This window comes from Dama dama, chromosome 26, assembly GCF_033118175.1.
Source record: "Dama dama isolate Ldn47 chromosome 26, ASM3311817v1, whole genome shotgun sequence".
NCBI lineage: Eukaryota > Metazoa > Chordata > Mammalia > Artiodactyla > Cervidae > Dama > Dama dama.
Genome location: NC_083706.1, coordinates 34,173,200 through 34,193,197, shown reverse-complemented (window position 1 = coordinate 34,193,197; position 19,998 = coordinate 34,173,200). Strand labels below are relative to the sequence as shown.

At 36.8% G+C, this 19,998-nt stretch overlaps 1 protein-coding gene across 4 annotated transcripts in view; it reads right to left on the bottom strand.

Annotated features, from left to right (window-relative positions):
* Window positions 1–19,998, bottom strand: part of VTA1 (vesicle trafficking 1) — a 68,105-nt gene that overhangs the window by 30,599 nt on the left and 17,508 nt on the right. For all 4 annotated transcript variants that reach the window (XM_061130453.1, XM_061130455.1, XM_061130454.1 and 1 more), the window contains 3 exons: window positions 17,365–17,459; window positions 14,500–14,627; window positions 13,389–13,464 (listed from right to left, as the gene is read on the bottom strand). In XM_061130453.1, the coding sequence (XP_060986436.1) occupies window positions 13,389–13,464; window positions 14,500–14,627; window positions 17,365–17,459 (299 nt within the window). The remainder of the gene's footprint in view (window positions 1–13,388; window positions 13,465–14,499; window positions 14,628–17,364; window positions 17,460–19,998) is intronic.

Below are 19,998 nucleotides of genomic sequence, written 5' to 3'. Positions count from 1 at the left end.
TATTATTAGCCTCTAGAACGGTGTCTGGAATATAGTAGAGATTAACAAATATTTGTTGAATGAATGAATGGAGAGCAGATTCTGGAATCCATGTTTTTTTAAAATCAAGTACCGCAAATGATTCTGAAGCTGGTTGTCCTAGAATGGCATTTTGCTAATGAATACATGTGAACATTAAACTTGAGTGCACAGTTTGACTTGGGCTTCCAAGGAAAAGTCAGGGGATAGGGTGAAGGGTATCCTTGAAACTCCCTAAGTTATATGCAAAAAAAGCAATACACGTATGAATGGAAGATAAGTCACAGTTTTCATAACATTTCAAAGTAGTTAGCGACACGAAAGAAAGTAAAAATCTCTAACTTGGTGATAACATCACAGATAATATATTTGTACCCTTAGGCCCACAATTCTCCCAAGTATCAGTCAGTTCAGTCGCTCAGTCATGTCCAACTCTTTGCGACCCCATGGACTGCAGCATGCCAGGCCTCCCTATCCCTAACCAAATTGTCCCAGAATTTACCCAAACTGATATCCATCAAGTCGGTGATGCCATCTAACCATCTCATCCTCTGTCATCCCCTTCTCCTCCTGCCTTCAATCTTTCCCAGCATCAGGGTTTTTTCCAATGAGTCAGCTCTTCAAATCAGGTAGCCAAGGTATTGGAGTTTCAGCTTCAACATCAGTCCTTCCAATGAACACCCAGGACTGATCTCCTTTAGGATGGACTGGTTGGATCTCCTTGCTGTCCAAGGGACTCTCACGAGTCTTCTCCAATACCACAGTTCAAAAGCATCAATTCTTTGGCGTTTAGCTTTCTTTATAGTCCAACTCTCACATGCATACATGACTACTGGAAAAACCATAGCCTTGACCAGACAGAACTTTGTTGGCAAAGTAATGTCTCTGCTTTTTTTTTTTTTTTTTAATGTCTCTGCTTTTTAATATGCTGTCTAGATCGGCCGTAACTTTCCTTCCAAGGGGTAAGTGTCTTTTAATTTCATGGCTGCAGTCATCATCTGCAGTGATTTTGGAGCCCCCCAAAATAGTCAGCCACTGTTTCCCCATCTATTTGCCATGAAGTGATGGGACCGGATGCCATGATCTCCCAAGTATATTATACACAAAAAATAAGGGCTATATATAACTCCCATTAACACTGGACATAGCACAATGAGAATCACTTTAAAAGTACATATTCAACAAATTTACTATCAAAATGATTCAAATATTGAAGCTTATAATCACAAATTACACGTATTTCATGTAGATTTATTCAAAAATGTTATGCCTTTATATTTTTCAAAGCAACTAGAATTTTACAAAAACGAAATAAAAAACAAATGAGACTAAAACTGTAGCAAAAAAGCTTAACTAAAATACACATTTAAATTTACTCTGTTTTTATGATATTTGAAATATATACTCCAATTAGCCAAAAGATATCCAAAAGTGGCTCTCCTGGTAGCTCTGCTTGTAAAGAATCTGCCTGCAATACAGGAGATCTTAGTTCGATTCCTGGGTCAAGAATATCCCCTGGAGAAGGAATCTGCTACTCACTCCAGTATTCTTGGGCTTCCTTGGTGGCTCAGCTGGTAAAGAATCTGCCTGCAATGAGGGAGACCTGGGTTCAATCCCTGGGTTGGGAAGATCCCCTGGGGGAGGGAAAGGCTACCCACACCAGTATTCTTTCTGCCTTGGAGACTTCCAAGGACTGTATAGTCCATGGGGTCACAAATAATCTGACACGACTTTCACTTTTCACTTTCATCCAAAGAAAGTATGAGCATTAACCATATAAAACCTAGTCCATCATGGCAAGAAAAGAAGCTAATATTATCTTTTTTTAAGAAAAAAAAATCTCTCTCTCTATATATACACAGATATATATGTTTTGGGAAGTAATTTATTTTATATAATTTCATTAAGCTGGGAGAAAAGTTTTTAAGACTAGTACAGAATATCTTTCACTCAGATCACCCAATTGTTTACATTTTATCAATCTACTTACATATGCCTGACTTCTTAGTATGCAAAACGTTAACTGCATTTTTGTCAGTACTAATTTAAGTCACTCTGCCCTCTTATCCTTTCATTAAGCATTTTCCAAGATGAAGGACAATCTCATGGACAACGGTTATTAAAATCAGGAAATTTAACACTTACAAAAGAGTACTATTTGATCCACAGTTCCAATAAATTCTATAAATGGTGTCCTTGGTGTCCAATGATGTCCTTGGTAGTTCCTCTTTTGGGTCTACTTATAATAACTTAAAAAGCAAACATTATTTAGTTGTCAGGTCTTTTCAGCCTTTAATCCAGACAGCCTTTGTTATTAGTGTTTCTGGACACTGACATTTCAGGTTATATTTGTCTGATGCTTCCTTATGATTAGGTTCAGATTGTGAGATGCTTGTCTTTCTTACTTCAGCTCATTAGGAGGCACATTATTAGCTGGTCCCATTACTGGTTTTATTATTAGGTTTGACGACTTGGTTAAGGTGGTATCAGACAGGTTTCTCCATTACTAGCTTACTATTTTTCCTTTTAAACTTAATCAATAATTTGAGGGGAGATATTTAGATACTGATGCAAACATCCCGCTCTTCACCAAATTTTTTACCCACCAGTTTTAAACCCCATGAACGATTTCTAATTTTACTGTTATTTCTCCACTTCTCTACTTATTAGTCAGAACTCTACTGTAAGAAGCTTTCTCTATCCTTCCATTGTTTATTTCATTGTATGCTTCAGTAGGGAGCCATGAATTCTTACTTTTCAATAGGTTACCTATTAATACCATATTTTGATAGTCAAATTGTCCCTGATACAGACAGTAGGAACACTTTCAAGCTGGCTTCTACATCTTTCTGACATGTGCTTGTGACTATGGGAACCACTTCTTTATTTTCTGGCACAATAAGAAGGCCCGGCTTCATGTAGGCTTTTCCCTGACCCAGCCCAAGCTTCAGCCCTGTGAGACCTGAAGGCTCTTTAGAATCCAAACTCAGGCACTACAGGTGCTCCCTGTTATTGACGCATCGTTGCTTTTAGGTTCTTTCAATAGAGATATGGGTATTATGTTTTATGTGCATGTGTACACAAATCTATGTGTATACAATGCATGCACATAAATACATGCATTTATTGTCTATACACATTATTTACATATATAACTATTTATATACATATATCTACTTTGCCTTATTTGTATAATATATTTAAAAGCATGAGAAGCATGAGTTAATATGGACATCGCCAATTCGAATCCAACACTATAACACAATCTAGTCTTCTCCTATCCCCTAATGTACCTTCCTTTCCCAGAAGAAACCTGGCTCCCTCAATATATTTACTCAATTGCACAATTCTCGAATACAGAGTAAGCAGTTTTAGAATTGCCAACCAAATACCACCAAGAAAAACCAAACCTACTAATAATAGTTCAATATTCAGCATTTTTTGGTGTGGTAAAACTGATATCCCTTGCTACATACAAATCTTAAGTGTATAGTCTGATGAGTTTTGACAAAAAGATTCAAAGTGTAAAACGTATTCTTATCAAAACACAACATTTCTACTTTTCTATAAAGTTCTTTTACATCCCTTTCCAGATCAACTTCCCCTTGCCACACACCAAAATACTAATTTTCTTCACTAGAATAAAATTACCTATTGTAATACTTTATATAAAGGGAATCATATAGTTTGTATTCTGTTTTTTTTTGCTCAGTATAACGTCTACAAAATTGAAGCATGTTTTAGGATGTATCAGGAGCACCTTTTTAAACCTTAATGACAGCACAATTTATTTATCAGTTCCTCTGCTGGTGGACACGTGGACTGTTTCCAGCTTTGGGCTATTATGAATAAAGTTCCTATGCGCACTCTTGAACAAGTCTTTTCTGGACATGTTTTCATTTCTCTTGGATAAACACCAAGGAATGGCTGGATAAAAGGTAGGTGGATGTTTAACTTCATAAAAATCAGCCAAATCTTTTCCCAAAGTGGTTATTACATCTAACATTTTCACCAAGCAATGTATGAAAGCTCTTGTTTGCACATTCTAGCCAATATTTGAGATGTGGCCAGTCTTTATTCATTTTAGTTAATCTTACTGTTTTTAAACTATTTACCCACCAATGACTGAGAGGAGCATGTTAAAATCTCCAACTATAATTATGATTTTTCATATATTTTCTGTATTTCTATAACTTTTTTTCCATAAAGTCTTACTAGATACATAGACCTTTATAACTGGCATCTTCTTAATGAACTGTAACTACTGATGAACAAAATGTCCCATTTTACCTCTGGTAAAACACCTTAAAATTTATCTCATCTAATATAATATGACCACTTCCAATCTTTCTAACTTAGTATATTTATACTGATTATTTTTTCATCGTTTCATTTTCAAAATAAGGATGTCTGTTATAAATAGTATACAGTTAAGGCTTGCTCTTTTATAAATCTCTACTTTTAATTTGGAGTGTTATTCCACTTATATTTATAGTATGTACTCATATAGCTGTATGTAGGCTTAAAATTTGCCATTTGTTTTATATTAGTCCTATCTATTGGTTTCCATTCCCTTTCTCTGCTCTCTTTTGCGTTTACCAAATATATATATATATATATATACACACACACACACACACATATATAGAGTTACAATAATTTATACTTAGGCATATATTTAAAGAAATGAAGCAAAAATATATAGTTTTAAGTATATCAATATTATACACCATATCATTATACTTTATTCCTTTCTATAAATTCAAGTTGTCATCTAGAATCATTTTCTTTCATCCTGAAAAGCTTCCTTTCTGCTGTTCTTTAGTTCTTTATTGCAGAACTTCTAGTCATGAATTAATTGATTTAAAAATGCCTTTTACCTTCATTATTTGAAGGTATTATCTTCATTATTTGAAGGTCATACCTTCATTATTTGCTTTGCTCTACATAGAATTCTGAGTTGTCAGGGTTTTTTGCTCATTTGTTTTTTCTTTCAGTATTTTCAGTTCAGTTCAGTCACTCAGTCATGTTCGACTCTTTGCGACCCTGTGGACTGCAGCATGCCAGGCTTCCCTGTCCATCACCAACTCCCGGAGCTTACTCAAACTCATGGCCAACGAGTCAATGATGTCATCCAACCATCTCACCCTCTGTCATCCCACCATCTCACCCTCTGTCATCTCCTTCTCCTCCCGCCTTCAATATTTCCCAGCATCAGGATCTTTTCCAATGAGTTAGTCCTTTGCATCAGGTGGCCAAAGTATATTTAGTACTTTAAATATGCCAATTTCATTATCTTCTTGCCAGAATGTTTAAAAAAAATGAGAAATCAACCATCTTTCAAAGCACTGTTACCTTGCATGTAATGTGTTGTTTCCCAAGACTGCTCCTCTTTCTCAAGAAAGATAGATATCTTTCTTCCATCATTGATCTCTACTGGTTGGACCATGATGCTCTCAGGTAAGGTTTCTTTGTATTTATTTTGGTAGAGATTCACTGAGCTTCTTGGATCCGTAACTATTTTTTCACCCAGTTTAGAAAGTCTATGGCCATTATTTCTTCAACACTTTCTTTCTAGTCTGTTTGGAATTCCAACTGTACATGTTGGACCTCCAAATATAAAGTAATAATACATAATGCTTATTTCTGAATAAATATACCTTAATATATAAGATTGAGTAGTTAAGGATATTCTTTCTAAATAGAGGACATTAGTATTATCCACCAACTAAGAAAAGAAAAAACTAATGTTTGTTGAGCATTTTCTATATGTTAGGTACTTTGTTAAAGGCTTTACATGAATTTTCTCATTTAAAATCCAGACACCTTCATGAAGCAGGCACTATACTTTTTATCTTACAGATGTGGGAACAGGTTTACATAACTCAAAAAATTACTCAAAGTCACACAGTTACAAAGTGGCATATGGAATTTTGAGGTCAATGCCTGTAGTACTCTTTTAATCTTTTAATTTCATGGCTGCAAATTAAAGATGAAAAAAGCATCTTTTAATTTCATGGCTGCAGTCACCATCTGCAGTGATTTTGGAGCCCAAAAAATAAAGTCTGACACTATTTCCACTGTCTCCCCATCTATTTCCCATGAGGTGATGGGACCAGATGCCATGATCTTAGTTTTCTGAATGTTAAGCTTTAAGCCAACTTTTTCACTCTCCTCTTTCATCAAGAAGCTTTTTAGTTCCTCTTCACTTTCTGCCATAAGGGTGTTGTCATCTGCATATCTTAGGTTATTAATATTTCTCCCGGCAGAGAAGTCCCCAAATCATGTGTTTTGTACATGTACCATACCTTAGGTTTTCACGCTCTCACTGTACACTGAAAGTCTCATTCTTAGTAATTATAATAATAAATAGATATATGAGGGTTAGTATTGTCTCTCTTGCTAGAGTAGAAATTTCTCTTTTATTCACCTCTGCATAATAACTGCCAAGAACAGTGGCTTGTATCTGCTCTTTAATTAACTGTAAGTGAATGGAGGAGTTTTGCAATGCAGTGTTAGTATAATGTGTGAACTCCGGGAGTTTTTGATGGACAGGGAGGCCTGGCGTGCTGCGATTCATGGGGTCGCAGAGTCGGACACGACTGAGCGAATGAACTAACTAACTAACTGGTGGTCCAGTGATTAAGAATCTGCCTGCCAATGCAGGGGACACAGGTTTGATCCTTGGCCTGGAAAGATCCATATCAGTTCAGTATCAGTTCAGTCGCTCAGTCATGTCCAACTCTTTGCGACCCCATGGACTGCAGCACACCAGGCTTCCCTGTCCATCAATAATTCCTGGAGTTTACTCAAACTCATGTCCACTGAGTCGGTGATGCCATCCAACCATCTCATCCTCTGTTGTCCCCTTCTCTTCCTGCCTTCAATCTTTCCCAGCATCAGGGTCTTTCCAAATGAGTCAGTTCTTCACATCAGGTGGCCAAAGTATTGGAGTTTCAGCTTCAGCATCAATCCTTCCAATGAATATTCAGGACTGATCTCCTTTAGGATGGACTGGTTGGATCTCCTTGTAGTCCAAGGGACTCTCAAGAGTCTTCTCCAACACCACAGTTCAAAAACATCAGTTCTTCGGTGCTCAGCTTTCTTTAGAGTCCAACTCTCACATCCATACATGACTATTGAAGAACCATAGGTTTGACTAGATGGACCTTTGTTGGCAAAGGAACGTCTCTGCTTTTTAATATGCTGTCTAGGTTGGACATAACTTTGCTTCCAAGGAGTAAGCCTCTTTTAATTTCATGGTTTCAATCACCATCTGCAGTGATTTTGGAGCCCCCCAAAATAAAGTCTGTCATATGCCACAAAGATCTGTCATATGAAGATCTATAGGCCACAGGTCAACTAAGCCCATGTACCACAACTTCTGAGCCCAAGTGCCTAGAGCCCATGCTATGTAGCAAGACAAGAAGGCTCTGCCGTGAGAAGCCCAGCATGGCAAAGAAGAGTAACCCTACCTCACCCCGAAGCACAGAAGCCTGAATGCAGCAATGAAGACCCAACACAGCCAGCAGAAACAAAAAAAGAAAAAGACATCATTTTGTAAGGAGAAGCATTTCTCCTGATCTACCATGGTTTTCCAGGCTAGCAACAAGATGTTGCTTAATTCCAAACTTTCCAGTGCAAATGAATACCTTAAACAGACCATCTCCTCTGAAGCCAGCTATTCATGTACATGATCGTTCCAGTTATGTTGCAGCTCTGATTTTTAAGTAGGGAGAGTTCCAGATTGAGATATAAACAGGATTCTCTGGGAGCTCCAATAGAGGAATGTTAGATCAGCGCCAATCAAAACATGGTCCGAGAACCAGGGTTGGCTCGCAAACTGTTTACCAGTTTTGTGACAAGATAGTACAGAAATTGAGAGCATTTAGCAGACGAAACAAATCTGGCTTGTATTTTATATGTCTTCTTCAAGTCTTATTTTTCTAGATAATCATTACTTGTATTTTACAAAACAATCAGTCTGCAACAGAAGGGCTCTGACAACTACCTTTCTGTTCTTTTAAAAATTTTCAGAGCTGATAAGAAAAAAAAAAAAATACTACTTTTTACACTTAAAAAAGATAATTAAAATAATTAAAGATAGAATTAAAAACTTAATGATAATTAAATCACTGATTATTAAGATGACAAAATTAAAAGATTATTTTAAAATATACAAATAAAAATTATAAGGTAATGTTTCTCAAACAGCATTATTTGAGAAGCAAGAGAAACAAATCTTTTTGAAGAGTTTCAGTTTTATCAAAAAACTATCGGATACTATACAGCTAATAACCACTACGTTTCCTTTATAAATGAACAAGTAAGATACAGCAAGTCCTGAAATCTACCTACAGGAGTATATATTAAAAAAAAAAAAATCTGCCTACCTGAAATCCTTAAACTCACTCTTTTCTCACCTTTCTGTTTCCTATCTTTGTCTCTGCTAGTATTTTTAAAGTACAGAATGAACTGAAGTGGAAGTTGAAAGAAGGGAATGAGTTACAACAGTTATGAGTAACCAGTTATATCTAGTTTTTAAAACATCTCATTATTCTGAAATAAGAAATGTTCCAATAATTTGCATCTTGATTTAGGCAGCGAGTGCTTAAATCATAAGTTAATAAATACAAGCCTCAGATTTCCTCAGACAACAATGAGAACCTACAACAGAGAGTAAATGCCGTCGACTACCTTATTTATCTGTTTTTGTAGCAGCTGCTAAAGTGGAGCACTGTTTAAAGCTATAACACTTTAAATCATGATTTTGAAAAAGCTATTTCCTCAGTGATAATGATAAAGATGCCATTTCTAGAAATGAAAAATGATGGAACAAAACAACATTAAAAGTAAGAGAAAACAGAATTTGAAACCAGGCTGATCAAACTGGTTGGCTGGGGGATATGTTATTGACGCATGGACAATCTTGCCAGTATTTTAGTTTCCTTGTCGGTTGCCTTTATTTAGTCAACCTTCAATCATGGCCAAAAACCCATTTACTAGTCATGTAAGGATAAGATCGCTGTGTAATAATAGGATATGAGAAATGTCAGTACTGTATGCCAAACAAATTATAATTTTTCATATACACAACTTTCACTGGATGCACAAGTTTTGCATGCTGTAACAAACATATGTCTGGCAGTGAAAACTACCTACTTATACTACACATTAATTGTGTGTACATTCCTTTTCTAATTTAAAATGCAGGATTTTTTTACACGAAGACCCAAAGAATAAATCTCAGCCCGATAAAGTAGCTTCAGGGATTTACTTTCCATGCTGTCCCTACAAGGCCTAATTTTCTCCATACTATTCCAGACCTGATTTCTGATCCTCCTGATTTCTTGATACTTTAACCACCAAAACAGATATTGATTTCCTACTTCAGTGCACATGCAAGGCAAAAAAATTATGTATTTCATGCTTATACTACATATATTCTTCAATATCCTCAGTATCTAAACAAATCTCCCCCAACTCCTCTTGAAGTCCTATCATTTGTCCTATTAGGTAGTCTTGGCTTTAGCTACTATGTTCAAGTAACTAAGGAAGCTGTTCCCTATTCAGGGTTCTTCAGTTCAGTTCAGATGCTCAGTCTTGTCAGATTCTTTGCAGACCCCATGGACTGTAGTACACCAGGCTTCCCTGTCCATTACCAACTCCTGGAGCTTGTTCAAATTCATGTCCATTGAGTCAGTGATGTCATCCAACCACCTCATCCTCTGTTATCCCCATCTCTTCCTGCCTTCAATCTTTCCCGGCATCAGGGTCTTTTCCGGTGAGTCAGTTCTTCACATCAAGTGGCCAAAGGATTGGAGTTTCAGCTTCAATATCAGTCCTTCCAACGAATATTCAGGAGTGATTTCCTTTAGGATGGATGGCGTGGATCTCCTTGCTGTCCAAGGGACTCTCAAGAGTCTTCTCCAATACCACAGTTCAAAAGCATCAGTTTTTCAGTGCTCAGCTTTCTTTAGAGTCCAACTCTCACATCCATACATGACTACTAGAAAAACCATAGCTTTGACTAGATGGACCTTTGTTGGCAAAGCAATGTCTCTGCTTTCTAATATGCTGTCTAGGTTGGTCATAACTTTTCTTCCAAGGAGTAAGTATCTTTTAATTTCATGGCTACAGTCACCATCTGCAGTGATTTTGGAGGCCCCCCACGCCCCCCAAAAAAAGTCTGTTACTCTTTCCATTGTTTCCCCATCTATTTGCCATGATGTGATGGGACCAGATGCCATGATCTAGTTTACTGAATACTGAGTTTTAAGCCAACTTTTTCACCTCCTCTTTCACTTTCATCAAGAGGCTCTTTAGTTCTTCATTTTCTGCCATTAGGGTCATGTCATCTGCATATCTGAGGTTATTGATATTTCTCCCGGCAATCTTGATGCCAGCTTATGCTTCATCCAGCCCGGCATTTCTCATGATGTACTCTGCATATAAATTAAATAAGCAGGGTGACAATATACAGTCTTGACATACTCTTTTTCTGATTTGGAACCACTCTGTTGTTTCATGTCTGGTTCTAACTGTTGCTTCTTGACCTGCATACAGATTTCTCAGGAGGCAGGTCAGGTGGTGTGGTATTCCCATCTCCTTCAGAATTTTCCACAGTTTACTGTGATCCACACAGTCAAAGGCTTTGGCATAGTCAATAAGGCAGAGGTAGATGTTTTTCTGGAACTCCCTTGATTTTTTGATGATCCAATGGATGTTGGCAATTTGACCTCTGGTTCCTCTGCCTTTTCTAAATCCATCTTAAACATCTGGAAGTTCACGGTTCATATACTATTGAAGCCTGGCATGGAGAATTTTGAGCACTACCTTGCTAGCGTGTGAGATGAGTGCAATTGTGCAGGAGTCTGAGCATTCTTTGGCATTGCCTTTCTTTGGGATTGGAATGAAAACTGACCTTTTCCAGTCCTGTGGCCACTGCTGAGTTTTCCAAATTTGCTGGCATATTGAGTGCAGCACTTTCACAGCATCATCTTTTAGGATTTGAAAGAGCTCAACTAGAATTCCATCATATTCATAGCTTTGATCGTAGTGATGCTTCCTAAGGCTCACTTGACCTTGCATTCTAGGATGTCTGGCTCTAGTACCTAAATGTAAACTTACATTCTTTTTTCTTTTGAAATACAGATGTATTACATGCTAAATAGAGATATTTATATGTCCCTTAAGTAAAACAAAAACAAAACAAAATACCCATCACTCACTTAAGATTTATGAACATTTTGTTCTTTTTCCTGTATCTGTTACTTTACCTATTGTCTGGGTACCCCACTTTTGACAGTTAAAACTTCATGGAATGTGTGCGTGCTTCTGAGATATGTGGGCAAAAGCAGCTCCTCCAAGTAAGAAGTAGGAGATGCTTCTCAGAAGGAAGAGACACTCAGAAGGATATGGCAAACCGATCTGCTACTTTGCCTCATTATGACATTCTCTTCTGACATCTGACATTTCCATCATCTTCTCTAATTCTGTTTCTTTATTCACTTCTTACTCTAGCCTTTTACGTGCAGGTGTTTATCAGGATGTTTATCTTTCTTTCAAAACTATCTTCTTAACCTGAGAGTTTGTCTACTCTCTTAACTCGAACTTTCACCTCTATTTTGCATATTTCTTGTCTTTTGACTTCCAAGAGTCTTGTGGCAATTTATTTTTGATTGGTATACCTGCACTTCAAATTTTAAATCTAAGTTTAAACATATTATTATTCCTCAGGTCAAAGACAACCCACTTTGTAGGAAGTTCCACAGTAATAATTAACTAGTTCTTTTGCTCCAAGTATAGCTCTTTATTAAAAAAAGTCCTCTTACTGAAGATCCCAGTCTTTTTATCATCTGTCTAGTCTGGCTTATGACTTACTTTTCAGGTCTCTTTTTCCCCTTCACCCACCTAGTACTCTCTAAAAAAAATCCCATGGACAGAGAAGCCTGCTGGTCTACAGTCCATGGGGTCACAAAAGAGTTGGACATGACTGAGCAACTAAACAACAACTTATACTAGTAAAACAGGAAAAAAAATCTAGATAAATAGTGACAGGAGATGGGAGCAGAAATGGAGCCAAACAGTGGATTTACAGAACCTTAAATATAAGTGAGAAGCATCTCTGATTTTCACACTCCAAGTCTCAGTTTTCTCTTATATTCAGTACTTTCCTATTTCAAGAAAATCTGAGAGAAGTGGCTTTTGATGGGCATTGCCCCATATCCTAGAGGGCGTTTGGAAATATCTGCTGGTGGTTTCCAGTCATCTGACTGATGGAAGAATGCTCTGTGGGCAAGGGCCAGGGACGCTTGATGCTTTGAAATAAAAGGGACAGTCACACTCAGTAAAGGTGTCCCTCATTTAGCAGTTTTGAACTGTACTGCCCATTTCTGCCAACTCAAAAACTTAGCTTATGATCATCAACCCTACAGCTTCACTTCATTTTACATATAAACAAGGAATATTTTGCACAGTTTTGATATATTGTTTTATGAAAACGTAAGCTATCTCATAGATTGTTTTGTTTGGAACTTTACTCTGAACAGCTAACCATTTTGAAAAAAATCATTTTTCATAAAAAGCAATCTCTCCAGAGATTTCAAATCACTAATAAGACATTCCTCTATCAGTCTCACTTGTAACTCCCTTTTCTTCTTTCTCTTTCTAAAGCAATCTCTCTCCTCTCAGAAAACAATTTTTCCATATGAATGGTAAAGCCCACTACAGTGAAAACAGCACTGAACTGATGGCAATAAGCTCATCACTTAGCCTCAATTTGCTGACACATAAAACGAATATGTGCTCAACTTATTTCAGAGTGGTTCTGAGAAAGAAACTGATAAAATGGATAGGAACTACCTCGTAAAAATATCAAGTTGTATATGCATTTTACAATAGAAACAAATCTCTAACAATAGTATTTTTGGCAAGACACAAAATAGGAAAAAAAAAAAAGAAAAAAAAAAACAGTCCTAAAAAGTTTCTGCCTCCAGTAATGCTTACCAAATAACAATAAATAAATTTAACAGCACCAAGGATCAGTAATATTTAAAAACTCAATAAAATAAAACTATGAACCTGGGGTTCAGAGACAAATATAGTAGCTATGCACTCACTAAAGTGTTAAACACATTCTGGATTTAAAGAATCTACTACAAAAAAAGAACATTTATTGTTAAAAAATAATTTCACCTTTTGTTTTTAACTTTTTAAAATGTAGCTAGTAGACAATTTAAAATTACATGTTTTGCTTTTACTACATTTCTGATGGACAAGTGCTCTAAATAAACAATGCAATAACAAAACTAATAAAAAGCAACAATACTGATCTCTAGCTAATAAGGCAATAAAGAATATACACTCACTTCATCAGTGAGTTCTCCAAACACTGTTATGACATCTATTAAAAGACTTGCAGTATAGAAGGACTTGATCATGTTTCTGGAAGAGAAAAGAGAGTTCATTTAATTTAAATGAAAAATGTAAGATGCAGAATTAGTCCTGTAGCTACAAGAAGAAAACTTCCAATGTTTTAAAAAGCACTCTGAAGTTCATGTTTTCAATAAAATCAGATTTTAGGAACACAATGGCGCTCCTTCTGTAATCTGCACTAGGAGGAAGTGACAACACATATTACAGGTGAATATGGTACAACAAGGTTTTCACAACACGCTCTTCATTTTAGATGATGTAGTGACAATACTATCTGAATCGATATTATGCTACGTGTATTTCTTTGTATTTAAGTTTTACTATAATGACAAATCATCTGAGTCGGTGGAGTTGGAAATTTTTAAAATCAGTATCACTGAACCAGGATGTTTTGGCTAACAGAAAAAGGCTATGGTTTTTCCAGTGGTCATGTATGGATGTGAGAGTTGGACTGTGAAGAAAGCTGAGCATCCTACAGGAGATCAGTCCTGGGTGTTCATTGGAAGGACTGATGCTGAAGCTGAAACTCCGATACTTTGGCCACCTCACGCGAAGAGGTGACTCAATGGAAAAGACCCTGATGCTGGGAGGGATTGGGGGCAGGAGGAGAAGGGGATGACAGAGGATGAGATGGTTGGATGGCATCACTGACTCGACGGACATGAGTTTGGGTAAACTCTGGGAGTTGGTGATGGACAGGGAGGCCTGGTGTGCTGCGATTCATGGGGTCGCAAAGAGTCGGACATGACTGAGTGACTGAACTGAACTGAACGTAGATTTTATTAACTGCTAAAGAATGGCTAGTTAGAGTGTATTTACTGAGAAAATGAATCTGCTCTGGGTACTTGTCTTTCAGCCATGTTATCTAAAAAGTCAGGATCACTCTTGTAACCCAGACTTATTCTAAGATTAAAAAAAAAAACCAAAAAAACCCCACTTAAATCATTAACCAGGAAGCCTGAAACTTATTAAGAAAAAAGCTGGATAAATTCTGGTTATATAGTAATAAAACTTGTCATTTTTATTTGATCTTTCTTTACTTACTTGTGAAATCTCCCAGCACGATCTTCATTATCTGCATACAAAAACATTTTCAAAGCATAATTCTCCAAATGTGCAGAACCAACTATTTCTTGAGTAATAGCTTCATTATCACCCAACTGTTTCTTAAGCTAAAATGAAATGAGATATACAACTTATGATTCTGGACTCAGAAGCTTATACCAAGAACAAAAAGTCCTAATAATCAAATCCAATGTTTAAAAAAATTTGAAGAAAGATACTCATGATAACCTGAAAGTATATTTAGTTCTAAATATCAAAACATCTGCGAGCATGCTCGGTTGTGTTCGCCTCTTTGCTATCCTATGGACTATACAGCCCACCAGGCTCCTCTATCCGTGGGATTCTCCAGGCAAGAATACTGGAGTGTGTTGCTATTTCCTCCTCCTGGGGATCTTCCTGACGGAGGGATCAAACCCGCATCTCCTGTGTCTCCTGCATTGGCAGGCGGGTTCTTTACCATTGAGCCACCTGGGGAGCCCAAATATCAAAATAATAAAGAGCAAAAAAAGAGAACATGCCCAACTATCTATGTAAAGCATTAGACAAATACTTCAAATGTGCTAAGAAAGATGGAGTTAAGAAATTCTTTCCTAACCATATAATTTAAATTTTAAATTTACTCCTATTTCAATATCTCCTATCAAATATAGAAAAATACAATGAGAAGGATCATTATATCCTAAAAAGTATCTCTCAGAGCACACTGTTAAATTTAGCCAAATATACACCTCAAATCAACACAATTTACACCCATGTAAATTTCCAGTCAGTACATCCCTTCCCTACACACAGAAAAACTTAAAAGTATTTTAAAAACAAATTAAATTCCTACATTTTACTGACACTGTCATATTGGAATAAAGTGACCTTCCAGAATATTAGATCTGAGTAGCACAGTATTGTTTAAAAATTGTTTTCAAAGAATATTGTAAAGAATTAAATTTAGAAAAAGCCACAGAATTTTTCATAAAATCGGCAAAGTAAATATTCTCATAATTAAGGCCCAGAAGAGACTGAGTATTGGAATTTAAGGACATCTGGGCATCCTTACCCCGAACAAAAACAGAAAAAAAAAGTCCCACATGTAACACTAGTTTACTGTATCCACACTGTGAAATAATTTAATTGGAGAGGCAATTTATTTCTGGAAAAATTTAGTGGGAGTATGCCATTTAATCTCATCCTCAACATAAACTATCTGGCAGCAAAAACATAATATACCTGAAGTTTTCCAACTATAAATATAAACATTATAACATAAGTAGATACGTTCTCACTATGGAATAAACTTCCTTGTTATTTAATGCAGATAATAAAAAATTCCTGGTAAGTCCCTTTATAAATGTGATTTTACATTTTGTGTATTATAAAGAACCATTTAAGTTTTGTCTTATCCATAAGCTATTGTTATTTCACCTATTATTGTTAACCTGTAAAGTTAACAGAGGTTTATTCTATGTTAATGTCTGTAAGAGATGGTATTTTACAAAGTATTGCTACCTGTCAGACACATTCTTCCATCTCCTAACCTCACTCTCCAAAAGAGTACTCAAACTTTTCCTGCATTCACAGAAGCAGCGTTAGAAGCAGAAGGCCAGACAGGCTCCAAGGGCAGCTGAGTGGTCATCAGTGGTGCCACCAAGCCTACCTTGGGTGGATAACAGCAGAAGATGACAGGGTTCCGGCTCAGAAGGTCAGAAACCCATACAAGGTTAGAGAGAACACTCTTATCCATGGCTGCTTCATATAACTAAGACTTTGATATGAATAACTTTCAACATTTCTAAAAGGCTCTGGACTGACTGGTATAAGTGTTCTGATTTTTAACTTAAGTTTTAAGTTTTGTTTCTCTAAACAAAATAATGCAACTGGTCAAATAAATATTTAGGTTTCTAATTCTCTTGTTAGTCACTCAGTCATGTCTGACTCTTTGTGACCCCATGGACTGTGGCCCGCCAGGCTCCCCTGTCCAAAGGATTCTCCAGGCAAGAATACTGGAGTGGGTTGCTATGCCCTCCTCCAACCCAGGGAGGAGATGAAGTAATGAGTAGACCTTGACACTGTTAAAAAAGAAACTGGGAGGCACAGGGTGGAGCCCCTATTACTAAGTGAGGTTACTATAGTTTAGTATTGCCTTCCTGATATATTGATACCCAATCAAATCCATTCAGTTTTCCCTAGATTGGTGCTTCTACACAATCTGTGATGTTACATCATAGTTCAAGATGATTCATTAGTCACCTACCACATTTCTGTCAGCAGAGGAGAATGCCTGGACCATAAGACTATCCTGTCACAGGACTAAGAGTGGGAGGAAGAGACAATAGCAAACTTCCCTCGTTGTCTTTTTCACTAAATAAATAGCCCATTTCTTTTCTTTTTTTTGCTGTGCCTTGTGGCATGTGGGATCTCAGTTCCCTCACCAGGGATCAAACCCACCCGCCATGCAGTAGAAGAGCAGAGTCTTAACCACTTGACTGCCAGGGAGGTTCCCCATTTCATTATTATAAAAGCTATTTAAGAATTTCTAAATCAATCATCCATGTGGGTACATGAAGGAAGGTTAGAAATGATTCGTTACTTATGAAAGAATGATTCAAAGGTCATCTACAGTAACCTGAAACAAGAAATAATGTATAAACAAAGACATTGAAACCGACTTTTACTTACAACTCCCTAAGCAGTATAATGTAAATGTGAAAAAAAAAACTGTCTAATTTTTCCTCAGCTATAATAACACTGCTGATGGACACCAACAGTAAGAGCTACAATAACACACACACACAAATGAAATAAAATGGTATTATAAACATCAATCAGAAAAATGTTCAGTGTTCAACTTACAGCTTCTAACTGATCCATTAGCCTTGATAGAAATTTACGACATTCAGGAGTTTTACTATCAATCTTCATTCCAGTTTGCATTGCATACAATCGACCTATAAAGAAAAATATAATGATATGAATAATTCCCAGGACTGAATGTTTAAAATATATTTTGTCTCTAATAAATAATTTAAAATTTAAGTGAATTTAGAAATAAAACTTTGATTTACTATGGATCTGATTCACAAATATAAAAAACACAAAAACACTATCCAAAGAATACAAGATTCATGATGATGATAAATTTCTATGAAGGAAGGCCTTCTCTTTTGACATTATATTTAAAATAAAAGGACCAGTCTGAGGCTGTCAAAAGGACCTGCAATTTAAATTTAGTAGGTAAGTGAGGGCATTAGGAAAAACAATCTTGTGTATAGGAGCACTTGCCAAGGGCTAGATACGTGATAACTGATAAAATACACAATATGCATTGGGAGAGGGGAAATGCCACTCGAGCTGAGGTTAATGGGGAGAATTGTTTTGGTCATTTTTATGTATACACATAAAAATAAACATACTGAAGGAGGAAGCAGACAGAACAGGCTCCATCTGGAAAGCAGGACTCCATCTTGGGCCAGACTGTGGACTTTGAGCTATATGCCCAGTATCTATGCAAACGACATACCAGCTGGAAAACTAGGCCCCCGGAAGATCCCCAGGGCTCATACCTAGACTCTCCGTCTCCTAAAAGAATACCCTAATTATCTGTGTAACCAAATAAAATCATAAATTCTATCATGCTTATTGGCGTATGACCACAGGTCTATTGGTAATTGTCCACTGTTAACTACCTAGGCTTAAGGCATACGAATCATGGGTTTAAGGCATACGAATCATGGGTTAACTTTGATTGTATCTTTCTTTTCCTTTGTTTAGGCTTGTTTCAGAGAATTTGGGGAGGTGGGTTTGAGCACATACATTTAGGGTATATAAGGTTTTCACAAAAACTGGTCGGGGCCCTTGGCTAAGAGGAGACTCTGCCTTGAGCCCACCGGTATAATAAACTGCACTCCACTATCTGCATTGTCCTTCTGAGTGAGTTTGTTTCCTGAAAGTGTGGCTACAACAATACCATCTCTTGAAAAAAATAATAAAAATGTTACAGATAAGGCTGAAGCTAAAAACTTCTCTGAAACCACAACCCTAAACAGCTTTCTCAGTGATGAGAGCTGTGAAGTTCGGTGGTAACTGTTACCACCGGTGCGTACACATACTGCTTGTAATTTTCATCTTAGTTTCAACAATATGCTCTGAAGATCTGCGTAGCCCTACAGGGCTCCACGGTATGGACACGACATTTAACTAAAGCACAACTAGGGAGTTCTCAGATTTTCCAGATCACAAGCCGTGCTGCACTACCAGACCTTCTTGAGCGCACACTCCTGAGGTCCCGTGGGAGACACCAAGGAGAACCGCTGGCTGGAAGTATGTGCACCTTTCTCATTTGAAGAGCTACTCTTCCACTGTCCTTCAAAACAAATCACCACTCTGCAGTTACACCTGCAACACAAGCAAGCAGCCATTTTCCCCAAACTCACAGAAAACTGACATTAAATTAAAAACTGGTATTAAACCTATCAATCGCAGGACTGTGTTATCTCACTTTTGATTTTGCATTTTCACTACTCAAAAGGTCTGAGAGATGTACTGAAGACCTCTATATCCTCTTTTATGAATGCAGAATAGCTATCAAAACAAAAAATTCATCAAATTTTCTGTTTGGTCGCTTGTTTTTTTTAACAAACTGCCTTGTGACAGTTCTTTACACAGTAGGAAAGAGGGCTATCCCGTCCCCCTACACCCTCAAGCGGAATCTTGTGAACACTAGCGCTTTTCCTGCTCTATTCTGTTCTCCTCGGCAGGGAATCATCTTCAACCTATTTCTCCTCAGATTCTGCAACTCCAACTTAAACTCCATGATAATGGCAATTGTAGTCTACTTGGTTTGCTGATGGATCCCTGGCATCTGCGACAGTGCTTGGCCTTCGATAAACATTTTCTGAATAGATAAAATACATGAATGAAAGAACAGCTCATTCTGCCTGATGGCCTTAAATGCCACTTTTGTCATTCATTATCATATATTAAATTTTCATGGGACAAAAGGCCCCAATTCTGTATATTGTCTATCTTGCTTTGTTACTTGTTAGTCTACTGTCTATCACAGCTTTATTTACTACAGCTTTAGAACATGGCAAGCTGTTAGTTACTTTTACAATTTCCAATTCATACCTTCTTTAAAGATGTGTTAATATACAAATAATATAATCATGTATTCTGCATGTGTTTAAGTTCAATAGCTGTGTCTGAAGGAACTACTTTTAAAGGCTTAGGCTTTTAGGGTTATCTCACAGAGCTTGAAGTTGCATTTATTAATGTATTTATTTCTGTATCAAATTTAGGGATTTGATTCATCCAGTTATCAATGAGAAACAAAAATGGAGACCTGTACTGATTTACACTGACTCACAATGCAAAAAGCAGGATACTTTCATTTTTACTGTACAATATCCAGCACTGGATATTAATCTGACCAAAAAAAATCGAATTTGGAAGCAAAAATAAAAATCCACTTATTATATTCATTGCTTT